At 35.7% G+C, this 17,093-nt stretch overlaps 1 protein-coding gene across 2 annotated transcripts in view; it reads left to right on the top strand.

The window, feature by feature from the left end:
- The window catches only part of LOC125674575 (uncharacterized), a 57,846-nt gene extending 45,410 nt beyond the window's left edge, over positions 1 to 12,436 (top strand). For both annotated transcript variants that reach the window (XM_048911743.2, XM_048911744.2), the window contains 2 exons: positions 2,323 to 2,379; positions 4,981 to 12,436. In XM_048911743.2, the coding sequence (XP_048767700.2) occupies positions 2,323 to 2,379; positions 4,981 to 9,800 (4,877 nt within the window). In that variant the 3' untranslated portion in view covers positions 9,801 to 12,436. The remainder of the gene's footprint in view (positions 1 to 2,322; positions 2,380 to 4,980) is intronic.
- Positions 12,437 to 17,093: the final 4,657 nt, after the last annotated feature.

Below are 17,093 nucleotides of genomic sequence, written 5' to 3'. Positions count from 1 at the left end.
ATTCAACATTGTGGCAACTGGGTTAAACTTTGATAGTGAAGTAACACATGGCAGCACCTTATCCCATGCTCTTAAAATTTCTGTTTGATACACACTCATGACATCCACTTAAACATTACAGAGTGCAGCAAATTCCCATTGTAATAGGGGATTCAAAATGGATAACTGGTACAAAATATGGTACATACTATTCAAAAAGGATAATGAATTTGACATATTGATGTCTTGGAAAAGGAAATTCTGACATCGGGGCTCTAAGCGTTTTCAAACATTGTCATTTGATAAAAGTGTTCTACATTTTTAAAAATAGAGATTAATATGTCTTTACATACATAGGTGAGAAAGTTTCCATTATTCCTAGCCGAGACATACCATGTATGCGCAAAAAATTCATAAACAAATATCACACTACTCACGTAGAAAATGTGGACCTTACCGTCATCAAGCGCAGCGAAACACGCCATTTCGAGATTATAGTCGACGAAAGCTCGGTAACAGTAATGAATAAGGTACACTCATTTTGTATCTATTTTGTGACTTTCTTTATTAAAAGGAACAGTTCTCTAATGTGTAACGTGCAATTACTACGTAATTCAATAACTTGAAGCATGAAGCAGTTTCACTTTGCCACCGGATATAAGAAATTTTATTTCGTATTCCGATCCCAATCGAAAGTTGTTGACTGGGAATGACGTGTTTTAATTCAATCTACATGTAACATCAAGCATTTTTTTATATCACATTAAAAAAAAACCAAATATATACACATACACAATGTTGTAGAGTTATTTCTTGTAAATTTTCTGAGGTTTCGCACCATATTCGATATTTCGCGCCACGGTGTCAATAGGGTTTGTGTGCAGTTGTCGTTCGTTTCCCTATCAATGTTTATAGGTGACGCTGCGCTACAAAAAACAATTTTCAACCTTATCTTTTATTTTTCTATGTCTATCAGTATCAATTTGATCGAAATCTTGTATTCAAATTGATTTGAATACAATATCATTGCATTTATTTCCATGTCAATTATCAAAATTAGATTAATTCAGAAAGGTTACATGGATTATTTAATGGCGGATGTTTATAAAAGTTTATGTTGATTTACCTAGGAGTAAATCAGCTGACACAGAACCCCCGCTGACGACCACTATACAAATCAATACAAATTACTGCGCAGAAAAGTGCGTGATGACCCAGGGAGATTGAACATAGTTCAACTCCCAACTAGGTAGAATAAATACATACAAAATAACATATATACTTATTTCCTTATACTCCTGCAAATGAAGTTTAGGGGGGTATGTTGGAATCACCTTTTCTGTCTATCCGTCTGTCTGTCTTAGGATATAATTTTTCTAGCTGCAGAACTGTACCTCTCTGAAAAATTATTAGGACGGATCAGAGAGCTACAGATCCACCCTTAATAAAAACATTCGGATTTATGGTGCACAAGAAAATGTGCATGGTTGAGGCTTTACATCGTTGTATTCTTGTATTGCTGTCTAAAAAGGATAGGACTTTGTCACATGGTGTCTGAACTTCTTTAACTTTAGTTGACTTTTGTCACCATTTGTGATTTAAGAAGCTGATATTTGGTTTGTGGTTTAAGAAGCTGATATTTGGTTTGTGGTTTAAGAAGCTGAGATTTGGTTTGATTTGAGAAGCTGATATTTGGTTTTTGATTTAAGAAGCTGATATTGGGTTTTTGATTTAAAAAACTGATATTTGGTTTGTGATTTAAGAAGCTGATATTTGGTTTGTGATTTAAGCAGCTGATATTTGGTTTGTGATTTAAGAAGCTGATATTGGGTATGTGATTTTAAAAGAAGGTGATATTTGGTTTGTGATTAAGAAGCTGATAGGTGGTTTGTGATTTGGTTTGTGATTAAGAAGTTGGTATTTGGTTTGTGATTTAAGAAGCTGATATTTGGTTTGTGATTTAAGAAGCTGATATTAAATTGCAGTCTTCTGGACATTTTTACGTTCAATGTTTTTATGTTTAAACTTAGGAAACTGGAATTTGAGAAGTTTTTGTCTTTATATTTTGAGTTTTATGGTTGACTGAATTTTAAGTGATGTTTCTGGTTCTAACTATTTTATTTTTAATGCTCATGTATGAGAGTTCCATTTGCCAAGATTATTTACTAAACGAATATTGAAATAAGTATTTTGTTGTCCATTTTCTATGATTATGAATAAACTGCTGATATAAGATTATTAATACAGAATATTTTGCGTTCAATATTTTTTGTCAATGGGGACATGTTTTACTATGTAATACTTACATATTTTTTTGTTTATGTTGACATATTTATTTCTTAGGATCCATCAAAACAAAGCTGTGTACAAGATCCTACAAACAAGAGGATGCCAACATTGGTGAGACAGTTACATGAACTACTGCATGTTAAATTCTCCTATATAAAGAATAAGACATATCACACATTTTCTGTTGGTCTACCCGACATTGTATGATTTTATCTTGTCCAAATTTCTCATTTACAACCAAAATACATTGTAAATTCAAATGTTTTCATAGTGGATTATAATATTTATGTAGACTCTTGGAGAGGTAATACGGGAATAAATGTGGTACCTGAAAATAAATCATATTTCGCAAGTTGCAAGCCAAGCCCAATGTTGTTGTTTTTTTTCAAGGAACCCATGTATTTCCGTATTATCCATCTAAGTGTTTACATATCAAATTTATCCTGTCGATGATTTTCCATATACGAGGGCTGTTCAATATGTAATGTCTATTGTACAATATCTCAAAAGCATTCGACTCAAATAGTGAAAGGAACATTACATCCCTTAAAATTATTCTCCACGGTTTGAAATACATTTCAATCTCTGAATCCATTTCTGAAATGCGGCACGGTACGCTGATTTAGGTAGACCTCTGAGGCACTGACTGATGGCTGAGCCAAGGGCTTGTTGGGACTTGTAATGAAGACCAGATAGGAACTTTTTAAGTTTTGGAAAAAGGAAAGAGTCGCATGGGGCTAGATCTGGAGAGTATGGTGGATGTGGCAAGACGGCAACCTTCTCCGACTTCAAACATTGCTTTACCAGCTCAGATGTGTGATGGAGCATTATCATGAAGTAGATGAACATGCCTAAATCCTGACACAGGGCGTTGTTTATGATAATATTTCTTGAGCTTTTTTAGTACAACATCTCGGTAATACTGACCTGTAACACTTTTGACCTTCGGCACCGGCATTTGTATGGCTATACCATCACATGAGAAGAATATGCAATAAAGAACCTTCTTTGTGCTTATGGTTCTTTTGGTAACTACAGGTCTTCTACTGTGTTTAGTTAGCCATATTTTGTTTCCAATTTTTCTTACTGGTTCAAAATAGTGAACCCATGTTTCATCACCAGCAACAATGTTTGCAAATTGTCTTTGATCGAATTTGGGAAACAATTTGAGCAATTGCTTAGCGGTTTATACTCGTACCTGTTTTTAGTCATCTGTCAGTATATGCGGTATCCATCTGACAGAAATCTTTCATACTTTCAAAATACGCTTCAAAATGAAATGCACCTGCGATAGCGATATGCCAACAGCTTTGGCAATATCACGAATCGTGTATCTGCCATCACTTTCAATTATTTCCCTGACTTTTGAGACATTTGCCTGTCTGTTACAGTCACAGGCCAGCCAGATTTTGCTGCATCTTTGACGGACTCTATGCCAGTCAGAAATTTCTTTCTCCACCTATGAACTGTCTCATAAGATACCTTATTAGACCCATAAACTTTCCCCCATTTCAGTAAAAATCTGCATTACCAAGTGACCGAGTTTTGCGCAAACTTTATATAAGCTCTAATTTCTTCAATATTCTGAACCCATTTCCCAACCATTTTTACAACAGTGGTCAGCGACTGTCTCTATTGAAATGACTATAAGTTTAAAACTGTGTGGAGCTGAAGGCTCGTGTTTATACCGTTGGAAAGGTATTGAATAGTGTTATTCAAGAGTATCACCATCCACGAAATCGTGCAAAGCGTTATCGTGCTGTGATACAATGCACATTACATATCGAACATCCCTCGTACTTTAATTGATGGCATATTAACATAATTCATTCTTGATGTTTTATTAAAGGTACAACAATAATAAATAATGGGCCCAGCATGTGTATTCTTGAGATATTTTATCAAATGTACAACAATGTAAAAATGGCTGCAACATTTAAACAACAGGATAAAAACAAGTTTGTCAACAGACTATAATTCAAAGTAAATTTAAAAATAAATTTATTTTGACAATTTTCTAGTGACAGGGTATAAGTATTCTCGTGATGCCATAGTACACATGCGTGGTTAGTAAACCACGTGGAAGGGAATATTGGGCTTTGACCTTGATTAGGATTCATTTTTAAGAACCTTTATAAACGTAACGTGATTAGTTAGCACAGCATTCTAAATGTGTTCTGATTACTGTTTTGCTATTTTTTCTGCGGGTGTAAAATTTGACAATTTTCTAGCTCATAAGTATGCAAATAATTTTAACAAAATGTATTTTGGAAGAGATTGAAACTTAAGAATTGATTAGCTATGTAGTGATTTTTTTCTGCAAAACGTTTTACTGACATCAAAAACAACGGCCATTGTTTTTATGTACCTCCCAAGCTGAAGATTGTCACATGTACATGTAAAAACAACCGCTATACAAAGTTACATGAAAGGTGAAATACACTCCTATAAGGAATACAAAATAGAGAGTAAAACAAATGCAGATCCCTGGATATACCAGAGGTGAAATCAAGTGTCTAGTATCTTTCTTATGAACATACGTATTATGATTAGAGACACATTTGGGTGTAAATGTCGCTGTTTAAGATTTTGATGGTATGATATCAAACTGCTCAAATAAGCCAAAATTATCACCCTAAAGGAAAAAAAGCTCTATATGGTATATTTAAGAATTCTATCATGCTAAAACAAGTTATGTTATACGTCTTACAGGTCAGACAGAACACTATTTGGCAAGGTTTGTGAAGGAGAATGAGTTCTATATAGAGACAAGAGTATTTCAACAAGTAGAAGAGTTTTTAAAGCAAAACAAGTGTGCCATTATTGTTGGACAACCAGGAGCAGGAAAAACTGAAATTGCTGTGCATTTGATGTTCAAGTATGTGAAGAACTTTGTTGTTCGTAAGGTGGATAGTCCATATGAGTTCAAAAGTTTAGTAGACCCAACCAAAAAGCATCTGATTTTCATTGACAACATTTTCGACTGCTCTGATAACACTCTGACTGATTGGTGGAAAAGCTTTGATTTCATAGAAGAACTGGTTCAACATCAGGATCCTGATAGCGACCAAGAAGACTCTGATAGTCCAGAATACATTACGTATGTAGTTATGACTACCAGACCATATGCGCTTGAAGCTGCTAAAAAGAAAATGAGCAGAAACCACCCCTTGCTAAAGAGATACGTTTTGAATATTGATTCAATAGATTTTAAGCTAAGCGACATAGAGAAAAGACAGATATTGGAAGCCAAGATCCGGTATGCCAGCCATGTGAAAAAGATGACTGAATACGTCTTTCGTGATGATGATTGGAAAGTTATCTATCAGTCTTCACCGCCATTTGGGTTTCCTTTGTGTGCCCGATTATTTGCTTGTGATGAGGGAAACAGGAGAGATGGAATAGCATTCTTTTCAAATCCTCATCGAGATTTGAAGAATAGATTGAAAGAGATAATTGAGAATGATATCACAAGACACATTGAGATTCTTTTTATCTTACTTTTGGTGAGTGAAGTACAGTGCCTTACTCTTAACTTCAATGATGATGATCATTGTTGGGGGGTTCTTTTTGAGCTGGGAATTACAGAGGAATTATCACTAAGACAGGAAATGGTGAAGAATTTGCCAGATGCTGCAACAGGTCTTCAAGAGGTCTATTTAAGACAGTCTGGTTTTGAATACAAATTCATTCACCCAAGTGTACATGAAGCTGTTGAAAACTATTTCATTGAAAAATATACAAACAAAGCTATTGAAATATTGCCAGTGCATATTCTATTTCAGAAAATGCACATGGAAGATTCTGTTGATGAGTGTGTACCAGCACTGGACCCACGTTTTCATGACATTCTGGCGCAAAGACTTTTGAAAGAAGTCTTGGATGAGAAGAACTTTGAAGTTTTGAATTATAGGGAATTGAAGCACAAGAACTTTTCTAATGTGTTTTTAAATCACATTGTAAAAGATGAAAACACCTTGAAAGAAGTTTTGAAACTGAAGCATACCGATGGATTGCCATTCATGTATTGTTTCACGTCTTCAATCACTCATAATGCAGTTATTGAACTTTTAAAGCATGAAACTATGAGTAAAGCATGCACCGATTCTGAACTTTTTGGACATTATGCCCATTCTCTAATTGCCTCCTGTGCCTCAGCGGAAAAACTAGACATCACTGAATTCATCTTGGATCACTATTCAGGTAAGGATATACAAAATTTCTTTGCACAGTTCTCCTTATCTGAAGAATCAAACGAAAATTTTGCTTCTCCACTGTTGGAGGCGTCAAGGGCCAGAAATGAAGTTGCCATACGGTTGTTGATAGAAGAAAAGGCAGAATTCAGTCAAACAACGTGGAGAGGATGGCAATTTTTACATGCGTGTTGGAACGAACCGCAAATATGTTGTTCAGAAATTCTAGAGTCAATTCTTGCATTTGATAGACAAAGACTCCTGTCTGATAATAATGAAACTGCAGATGCTTTGAAGTACGATCAAATACAGGCAAGTGGAGAAAAAACGTTCTTTGAAGACGTTGTGTCAAAAATTGACGAGTGTGTAAGGAAGCACGACTCATTCCAAATGATTCTATTTCATTTGATTCAAATTCCAACTCTAGAAATCACAAATGAGTTGATAGAAGCGTTTTGTTTTCTAGCCAAATTGGAAGGGATTTCTGAGGTAAAGGGGCAAAATCCACTAAACATAGCAGATGATGATGGGAATAATATCCTGCATCTTTTTTTGAAGAATCGTGTGTATCGCGCGAACACTATTCAAAGCAGTGATGGCGATGACAGTATCCATTCTGAAGATGATGCTGAAAAAAATGCTGAAAATTATGATAAAGCTATGTTTCCAGAGGAAAAAACTGATGATGTTGCGTATGAGAGAATGGAGAATAAGAATATCCTTCTGCAGACAATAGGGAGATTGTGTGTGAAAGGTTTAGATATTAATATGAAGAATAAGAAGGAAGAGACCCCACTCATGATTGAAATTAGCAAATTCAGTCCGTCAATAGTCGTTATCGAAAGCTTGCTACATCACCGAGCAAACCCAGACGCACAAGACAAATTTGGACGAACCTGTTTACACATACTTCTTCTCCAAAATTACGATGAAAGTGTGGCAATTGAAACTATTCTTGCCGTTTTGATAAAATATAGAGCAAATGTCAATTTAAGGGATGGATATGGAAATAATCCACTTTTTGTGGAACTGAAAAGACAAAAACCAAGGGAAGTGATTCTGAATTGCCTTATAGATGCACAGATAGATATGAACGCACGGGATCAGCTTGGGAGAACGGTACTTCACTTTGCTATTTCGTCCTCTTACGACAGTGAAGTTGCTAAAAGAGTCGTTGAAATCCTTTTGAAATCGGAATATTTGGAAGTACTATCTTGTGATGAAACTGGCGTGTCAGCTTATAGATTGGCTCTTGAGGACTCGCAATACCATGACAATGTTTTGATAACTATCGCGCAGCATCAATCCTGTTCATTTCCTCTCCATAAGTGCATAAATGAAAATATTGACGAAGAAATTAAAATCCATGCTCTTAAAAATCTGCGTTCAATTGATGATAAAAAGTTCAGAATTTCTGCTACAGACGAGAATGATCAAACATTGTTAATTGTTGCTTCAAGGGTCTGTCCGCAGATGGACAAACTCTTTCAATTCCTATTGACATGGGACATTGATATAAATGTAAAAGATAAATATGGAAACTCTGCATTGTTTTACTTAATCGAGTCAAACGAGGAGTTTGAAAAACGAGATCCAGCCTTTAATTTACTTCTAGCAAAGGAACCATCAGTTCATGAGAGAGATGATGATGCAAATTCACGATCACCCTTATCGCGAGCCATGCAGTCTATAATGAGTAAGTCAAACATCCTTGAAGTTGTTGATCCTCTATTTCCTTCTGAAGCAATTACAAAGAACATTCTAGATGAATCACCTAAAGATAGATTTGCAGATCACTTACAATCCGATGGTGTTTTTGACCTTAAAGTTGACACTGTCCAGAGAATGCTTAACCTCACCACAGTGGACCTTAATTTCACAGTGGATGCAAAACAACGCACTTATCTTCATTACTGTGCAAGCTCTCGTTTAGCTGATAAACATACACGCGCCATCTGCGAGCGTTTAATCGAACTGAACGTTGAAGTTGATCGAAAAGATAAAGATGGGCTCACTTGCATTGATATGGCATTTAAACACTCAGGGAAGAAATTTGAAACTCTCGTCTTTTTATTGAAAAAGAGTAAAAAATTGAAAGAACTGGATATAGATAAATTATTGGAATATTTGGCAGATGGGAATTTTTTGTATGTGGATTTGATTCAGTATCTGATAGAGCATGTTTTTAACAGGACTGAACCAAAGAGGAACCTTTTCCATTACTTGGCTTCAGTCGGCTATGATCCCAAAGACCAAGCGAAAGCTGAGCGCGAAGAAGTGTTTGATGTCCTTAACGAATATTTCAGAATAGACAAAGAAAATGAAAGTGGACAAATTCCATTGCACATCGCAGCTGAAGGAGATGCGAGTGTATCATGTGTGCGAAACTTTGTGAGGATAAGCAGCGAATTTTTGAATAAGCCCGACTCGGAAAAATACACTGCTTTGCATTTGGTGCTGAAGTCTAATAGAGATGATAATGATGTGTTTGCAATCGTTAGAAAGATGTTGAAGTTCTGTGTTGATATAAATGCGCAAAACGAAATGCTCAAAACTCCGCTTATGTTAGCCGTAAAATGTGCTAAGGATAGGGCAGATACGATATCGGAGCTTCTCAAAAAACGGCCAAATTTACTATTAAAAGATCGATCAGGATTTACGATTCTACACTACTGCATGGACACACCAAAGGATGATTTCAAAGCCCATGCTGTTCTCTCTCTTTTTCTAGACAGTGGTCTTCCAGTTCCAGTTAAAGTTAAATCAGGAAAAGGGCTTACTGCGTTGAATCTTGCCGCTAGCAACTGCCGCAAAAGCCGTGTTTTGTGTATACTGAAAATGCTTCAAATCAAGGACTGTTCAGCAGCGACTGTTGATGATGGCGGACAGTCACCTCTGTATAACACTGCGCTGGCGTTAAAGGGAATGAACCCACTGGTTACTCTAGAAAGATTGATTCGAGCTTATATATTTTTGAATCATGGAGATTCTGATTTCGAAACGAACAAAAGGGATAAAGTGTCTGATGTTTGTAAAAGGTCCAAATTCATCTCTCTCCGTGATCTTCTAGACACTAACGTCACGAATCCCGAGGAAACGTATGCAATTATCAAACGAGCGTGGATTGACGTGTCAAGTCGGCCATTGCATTTTGATAAAAATGAATACCGGTATGACCAAGTGTTGGAATTTGGTCAAGAGTTCATGGACGAAAAAATGAAGTCACTGATTCTTGATTCACTTCCTTATTTGTCACATCGTAAGTTGGATGATCTGACCAACGATGAACTAGTGGACGATGAGAGTACTCTATCAAGTGTCCCTGACCTTGAACATTAGAAAGAATATCAAAGAACAGATCAGGGGAAAGCAATGTTGCTCATTTGACATGTTATAAGTTGTTTTTTTATTTTTGCTTTGAAAGAATATGAATTAATGTTTAGGTGTACATTTGATTTTTCATTGAAACCAGAATTGCAATTAAATGAAAAAAAAAATTATTTCTAGGTTAAGCTTGCAAAACTGGTACGGTTAAGATGACTCATAACACCAAGACTTAACGTTTTTATAACACTACACTACATCACAGATGGTGGTTTATGTGTTGTGTATAATGATTTGTATTGATTCGCTATAGGATTAAACATCCTTTTTGAAGAATTTATCGATGTGTAAACTCTGGACATTTTACTCACAAACTGAATAAAAGTCCAGAGTTTACACATCGATAAATTCTTCAAAAAGAATGTTTGATTCTTATAATTCCAATTCGTTCCCTGCATTATCAACTTCAATAATTTGAATACTTTCCCCGCATGTTGTTTGTTTTCAAGCGCGTATGTATACATAGCCTTTTTGGATTTATTAATGTGTAAATTCTCGTTTAGATTTATCTGTGTCCAGTCAAAACAATTGTAATAAATAACATTGGAATTATTTGATTGTAATCGTAGTTCAATGGATAAAATATCAGGTTACTGACACGCAGATCATGAGTTAAAATCTACTAGGGTCTTTTGTTCATGTTTATTGAAATATATATATATATATATATATGTGTGTGTGTGTGTGTGTGTGTGTGTGTGTGTGTGTGTGTGTGTGTGTGTGTGTGTGTGTGTGTGTTTTTAATAATCATGGGGGTTTTTTAAATCCAAAATTGCCTATTTTTGTCGTCTTCACACATGTCGTAATTAATCATTTCGTGCTGATTTGATTGATTGAATATTGTTTAACGTCCCCCTCGAGAATATTTCACTCATGTGGAGACCACTGCCGGTGAAGGGCTGCAAAATTGTGGCCTATGCTCGGCGCTTATGACCATTGAACAGGGAGGGATCTTTATCGTGCCACACCTGCTGTGACACGGGACCTCGGTTTTTGCGGTCTCATCCGAAGGACCGCCCATTTAGTCGCCTCTTACGACAAGCAAGGGTACTGAGGACCTATTCTTACCCGGATCCCCCACGAGAAACTCTTTCAGGATGTAATGGGTCACCTTAAGGTATGGCCATTTACAATGTACTTGTACTCAACGGCAGTTATTTACATATACTCACTATGGGTATTTAGTATCTACTTGTACTCACTATAAACTTTACTGGTATTAGCTATCGTTGTGTAGATGTACTCGCTATAAACTTTACTGGTATTAGCTATCGTTGTGTACATGTACTCTCCGTATAATGGACAATATCCCTCTGTTCTCTAAAATTGAATTTGTAAGAATTTAAAACATTAATATCCAAATTTGGTTTGACAATAGTTATCAATCTTATTTAACCGCCGCGGTGGACTCCCAGAGGTTAGAGCGTTCGCCCCGCATGCGGAAGGTCGGGATTCGAACCCCGGCCGCGACAGACCCAAGTCGTTAAAACAGGTAGTGACAGTTCCATCACCAAACGCTCGGCATCAGGTGTGAATGTCACGTGTCCTCGGAAATGACCTTAAAAATGGATGTCCCGCGTCACAGTAGGTGTGGCACGCTAAAGAACCTTCACTACTCAATGGCCGAAAGCGCTGAGCATAGGCATAAGTTTGAAGCCCTTCACCGGCAGTGGTGACATCTCCATTTGAGTGAAAACTTCTCGAGAGGGACGTTAAACAAGGTACAATCAATCCATCATATTAAACACATGTTAACACCTTGAAAATATATATTTAGCATTGTTTGCATAGCTGATACTGTTTGTTAATCAGATTGACAGTCACTGTAAAGAATTGTCAATTTATTTGGGTAATTTTGGTTTTGGTATTTGAATTGGTGATTGGAAATCATCTACTTCCTAAATATCAAATGTATATGTAAAGACACATTTCATACAGATGAAAGATGACTTGACATTTCGTACAGATGAAAGATGACTTGATAGTGCTTCATGGATATTGGAGGAACTGTACATATAGGGAGATATTCGAAGCTTTTCTGAACAAAATGTTGTATTAAATTTCTTGCTGTGTTTTGTGCTTTTGATGTCCATTGTATGTTAGAATATATACCCTTCTTATACACATTGGTTTTGCTATGAACATGAGCCTCGGTATTTTGACACGAGGTTCTCCTTCCTCAGAATGTTTTAACTGCCATCGTGTTGTAAACATGTGTCCCAGTATTGTACAGGGAATGGTTAAAATCAGATCTACAGACAGGAAATAGTCGATTCATTTGTTGTTGAATGTATCAGAATTACATTTTCAAACGTGTTCTTTTGCTGTGTTTTTTCGAGATAGTTATGATCGAGTTGTTTATATAGTATAGACAGTGGAACTTCAGCCATATTTTGTGTTCATATCAACGTTCTTTACACAACTTCTTCTGATTGTCTCTCCCAGGACAGGACGAAACTATTGTATTATACATATGTACACAATGACTATTTAGGAATGAATAGCTGTTTAGATTAGAATATTCAAATACACATATATACCAATGTTTTGTTGGTTATAAATCTGCAGATTTTCAGTGTATATACTTCTTGGGGGGAAAAAACGCCATTGACTTTACAACTTGGGATGAAAACCAATGATAAGTTACGTGTAAAAAATATGAACGCAAGGAACAAAGGTTTTTTTGTATCTATATTACAGGGGTTTCTAAACAATGGCAGCATGTTGTAATTTGTATAATCGGCTAGGGGGAATTATTCAAAAGACACTCCACGCCTGTATTATAATTTCCTACATTTTATGAAATAAAATGCTAGTAATGAATGTGATATATATAGAGAGAAATGTGTACAACATGTCACTACTTGCAGGATAAATGTAATGCTTTATGAAATATTGCATAATGTGTATATCAGCTGAATAAAATGAGTTATAATTACAGATTGTGTGCGACTATATTACTTACATGTGTTGAAAAGTCTGCCTTGAGATAACGATCTTTAGATATTTGTATTTTCTACCTACGCTTTGAATATCACCGGTCGCGGTAGATCAGTGGTAGAGCGTTTGAATCGTAACCGGGAGGTCATGAGTTCGAGCCCCACCCGTGCCATATCCACATCAAACCTAAGAAGTGATTACTCCTTCGACAAACACTCAGCATTTAGAAGCGAGAATCATGGTATTTTTTGGTATGACCTTAAAAACGGAGGTTCCGTGTCGTGGCAGGCGTTGGCACGTTAAAGAAGTCTCACTGCTACGGCCCTGAGCGCTAAGCATAGGTCTAGATTTGTGATACTTGACCTATAACTGATGACCTTCAATATGAGTAAAAATTTTCGATGGGACGTCAAACAAACAACCAACATTTCCGGCATCATTACTCTGTAACCGGGTTATTTGCATATAGTATCGTGCAATCAAGTTGAAGCACGTGTGCATGCACGAACAGATTGGTGATTTTTAGCATGCATATCAATGAAGGGACTCGATATAGACCTATGAAATAAATATTAAACGGTTTTATTGAAAACCAAAACAGACTGATACCAAAGTTCGTGTACTAAATATACAATATACATGTTCAGATACACTTTCATCCGTTCTGCACATCTACAGATGCTATACGATCACCGTAAAAAAGGTGTCATCTTAACCCCCTGTGTAATTTTTAAAAAAAACACTTTCAGGCTAAAAACGTACCGGAGATTGATAATGATAATAAATAGAGTAAAAATAATGTTTAAACTTTGTTTGGGGAACATAATTATAACGTTCTACCGGCTAGATTCCACATGAATCGACATAGATCTGTTTGAATAACGTACTCTTGAACATCCAGTTTAGATCTCTGTCCACATAACGAATTCATAAAATATCAATTATGTTGGGTTTTTTTTTTTTTTTTTGTTTTTTTTTTTTTTTGGGTTGTTTTTTTCCCCCCAGAATAACGATATATTAAATACTATTATGCCTTCTGACATTGATCAATAAAAGATTAATTGACACGAGAGTGAACCTTGTTGACTCAACCGACTCCGGAAAATTAATTGAAAATGGAAATATGCACATCGTTTATAATTGTCATATCCTGTAGTCAAAACATTTGACGTCAGATATCAAATGAATAGGACAGATACGATATTGGCTCGGACGACCATGAAAACGTGAGATTGAAATTGTAGATTTTGAAGGCAATTTTAATGACATGCGATGGACTTTGTCAGGTGTAATTTGCTTGGATGCAATAATTCAACACCAGTTTCAACTTCCAGTAGCAAAAAGATTAAAATTCACTTCTGGCACATTTAGGGTTATCCACGTCTCCTTACATTTTTTTTTATTTTTTTTTTACACATGACAAAAGCTCGTTAACAGATTGTCTTGTCTCGTATTTCATCAGATCAAGGATGAGTGATTGTTGATTCAGAATTAACGTAATTTCGAGGTTTTTTTTATCCCCCCCCCCCCCCATTGATAATTAAGCACCCATGCGATGAAATCTTTCCAGTAAGTACATCTCCTATAGTGAAAATTGGTTCATCACAATTTTACCTTCCTTAGAACATTAACATTTTAATGTTAATTGGATTCTTTGGTCATTTAATAACTTTGAAAGTGATGACTTAATAACGATGCTTATTGGATGAAAAATTCGTTTGATATCTTATTAAAAAAGAAATCGTCCGGAGTTCATCTGCACTAAGCATGTCAATCTCTCTGGAATGTGTCTTCCCCGTTCTAATTTTAGCGTTATTTATATAATGGGAATTTCCACACAGGCAATGTAAACGAATGTATTCGTTTCATGCATCGTCGCAAACCACGGGATATTGTTTCATTCTATTTTACAAATATAATGAAACAATATTCTGTGGTTTGCGACGATGCATTTGATGCTACCAAAAATAAACACAACAATTTATGAATAAAACACAAATTAATTTAATGAAACAACAAGCATAGGCCTAGTGATGACGTGGCAGAATCACAGGGGCTAAGCCCGTTTTGGGCCCGAACTCTGTGATATCATAAATATAGAAAGGGGTCTAACTCTGACACAGATAAAAAAAAAAAGTAACCACTCGCTTCAAATGCCTAAAAAATCTTAAACTAGGTAAGTTATGCGTAATTTGTCGTTTTCCTCGCATATATTAATGTTTTAACTACTTGCATGCCAAATTTCAAGTCACTGGTCCTTAAAATAACAAAGATATACGTCATCGTTCTCTCGATTTCACTTGTTTATTTTTACTAGGACATTTAGCTGTCCAGGTCACGGAGTCGTTTCTCGCCTATGACAGCAGCGAAATTCAGACTAGGATGGAAGATTTCGGACCTGTCAATTAAAATTTCACATCAATTATACGCTACTTACTTTCTCATACTTTAATAATGTTCTTCGTGGAGACGTTACACGACTTATTTTTCCTCAGAAGCATCAACTGTTGACAAGAGCTGCCGTTTTAATGAACGCACTAAATACCCGATAGACTTAAAATCTCAGATACCTTAAAACTGATCAAAACATTATTCTTGTGATATTGCAATTAGAGAAGGAAATTGAACATTGTTTCTTGGCTTTTTTAATTTTTTGTTTTTGTTTATTCTATTTCATTTAGATTATTATTACCCATTTTCCCCTTCTTTAAAGTTTTAGACATTTCGGGTATTTAGTGTATTCATTAAAATGGCAGATCTTGTCAACAGTTGATGCTTCTGAGGAAAAATAAGTCGTGTAACGTCTACACGAAGAACATTATTAAAGCATGAGGAAGTAAGTAGCGTATAATTGATGTGAAATTTTAATTGACAGGTCCGAAATCTTCCATCCTAGTCTGAATTTCACTGCTGTCATAGGCGATAAACGACTCCGTGACCAGGACCGGTAAATGTCCCAGTAAAAATAAACAAGTGAAATCGAGAGAACGATGACGTATATCTTTGTTATTTTAAGAACCATTGACTTGAAATTTGGCATGCAAGTAGTTTAAACATTAAAGGCCGGCAATTGGGTATAAAAGCAGCCAATCGGTGAAAATGGCGGAATATATGAATTTTCTGGTCACATTCAGGTTGCAGCACTTATTTTGCAAAAATAAAGATTAAGCTGTTGTACTGAAATTTTAAAATGGATATGCTTGTTCCCCTCATAACTGTGCATATATTGGCCATATCTATTTTAGATATAAATTCTCATGAAGTTTTAATTTTGGCCTAAAAAATCTGAAGCAGGGCTAAATTTGTATTTCAAACTAGAGATTGGCAGTTTGTGGGTGTGATTATCTTTTATTATTGTTTACACCGGATGTTGACTCACATATTGCAGGAGCATGCTTGTCTAGTTCTAGATAAGGGGGGTTGCACCAAAGGAAACATGTAATCAAATCACTGTATAACGTGGAAAAAAGTACATACTCATATATCATTGGTAAATCCAGATTTTATTTTTTAATTAAATATAATCACATTCCTTTAAAAAAAATTGTTAACTTTATAAAAATAACTCATTAGGACTGTTCAGTCTGATCGCTGTTTCAGAGTTTTGCAGGATTGCTGGTACCTTTTCTAGAATAATGTCAAGCATGGTGTTTGTCTGATTAATCAACAATCTCCTAGGCCAGTTGTGTAACTCCCATTGTCTCTCACCAATGATGACAAATGTCCAATTGATCAACCATCACTTTAAAATTACTCTCAATCTGGACTCTTATGTGTGAACATTACAATGTCAAAAGAGACAATCACAGATAGTAGGTCTCCAAATATCATAATGGACAAAGTGTTTCTTATAATCCTTCAATGCATATGTCCTCCATTGCACAGCTACAATTTCCCCCCAAATTCTTCTCATAATTGAAAGGTACCAAGAGGAAAATCATAAGTTTTATTATATCATATATACCAATATTTTGTGTATATTATCAAAAAAACTACATGTTTTAAAAGACATGGATAAAACAATGATGAATTCATTTTGTAATTCCTAGGGTGAAGTTTTGTTAAAGTAAAAACCTATCCTTTCAGTGCCTCACAGATCCAGCAGAGTGGTAGAAAAATGCGGGAAAACTTTAGTTTATTTTGATAAATCATGCCAGTCTCCCTGTTCAAAATATCGTCTGCTACAGAGCACGTGTAGAGTCAAGCATCAGACTGCTGCTTATTCTGATAACACTGCTAAGCCCTGCCCTCTTGCCATATATGCTTAATTGCTGTAGGGGTTTAAATTTTTCTAGGTTACTCCCGGCC

This window comes from Ostrea edulis, chromosome 3 (genome assembly GCF_947568905.1).
Source record: "Ostrea edulis chromosome 3, xbOstEdul1.1, whole genome shotgun sequence".
Classification (NCBI taxonomy): Eukaryota; Metazoa; Mollusca; class Bivalvia; order Ostreida; family Ostreidae; genus Ostrea; species Ostrea edulis.
The sequence above is the reverse complement of the archived record's forward strand: the minus strand, read 5'-3'. Positions and strand labels throughout refer to the sequence as shown.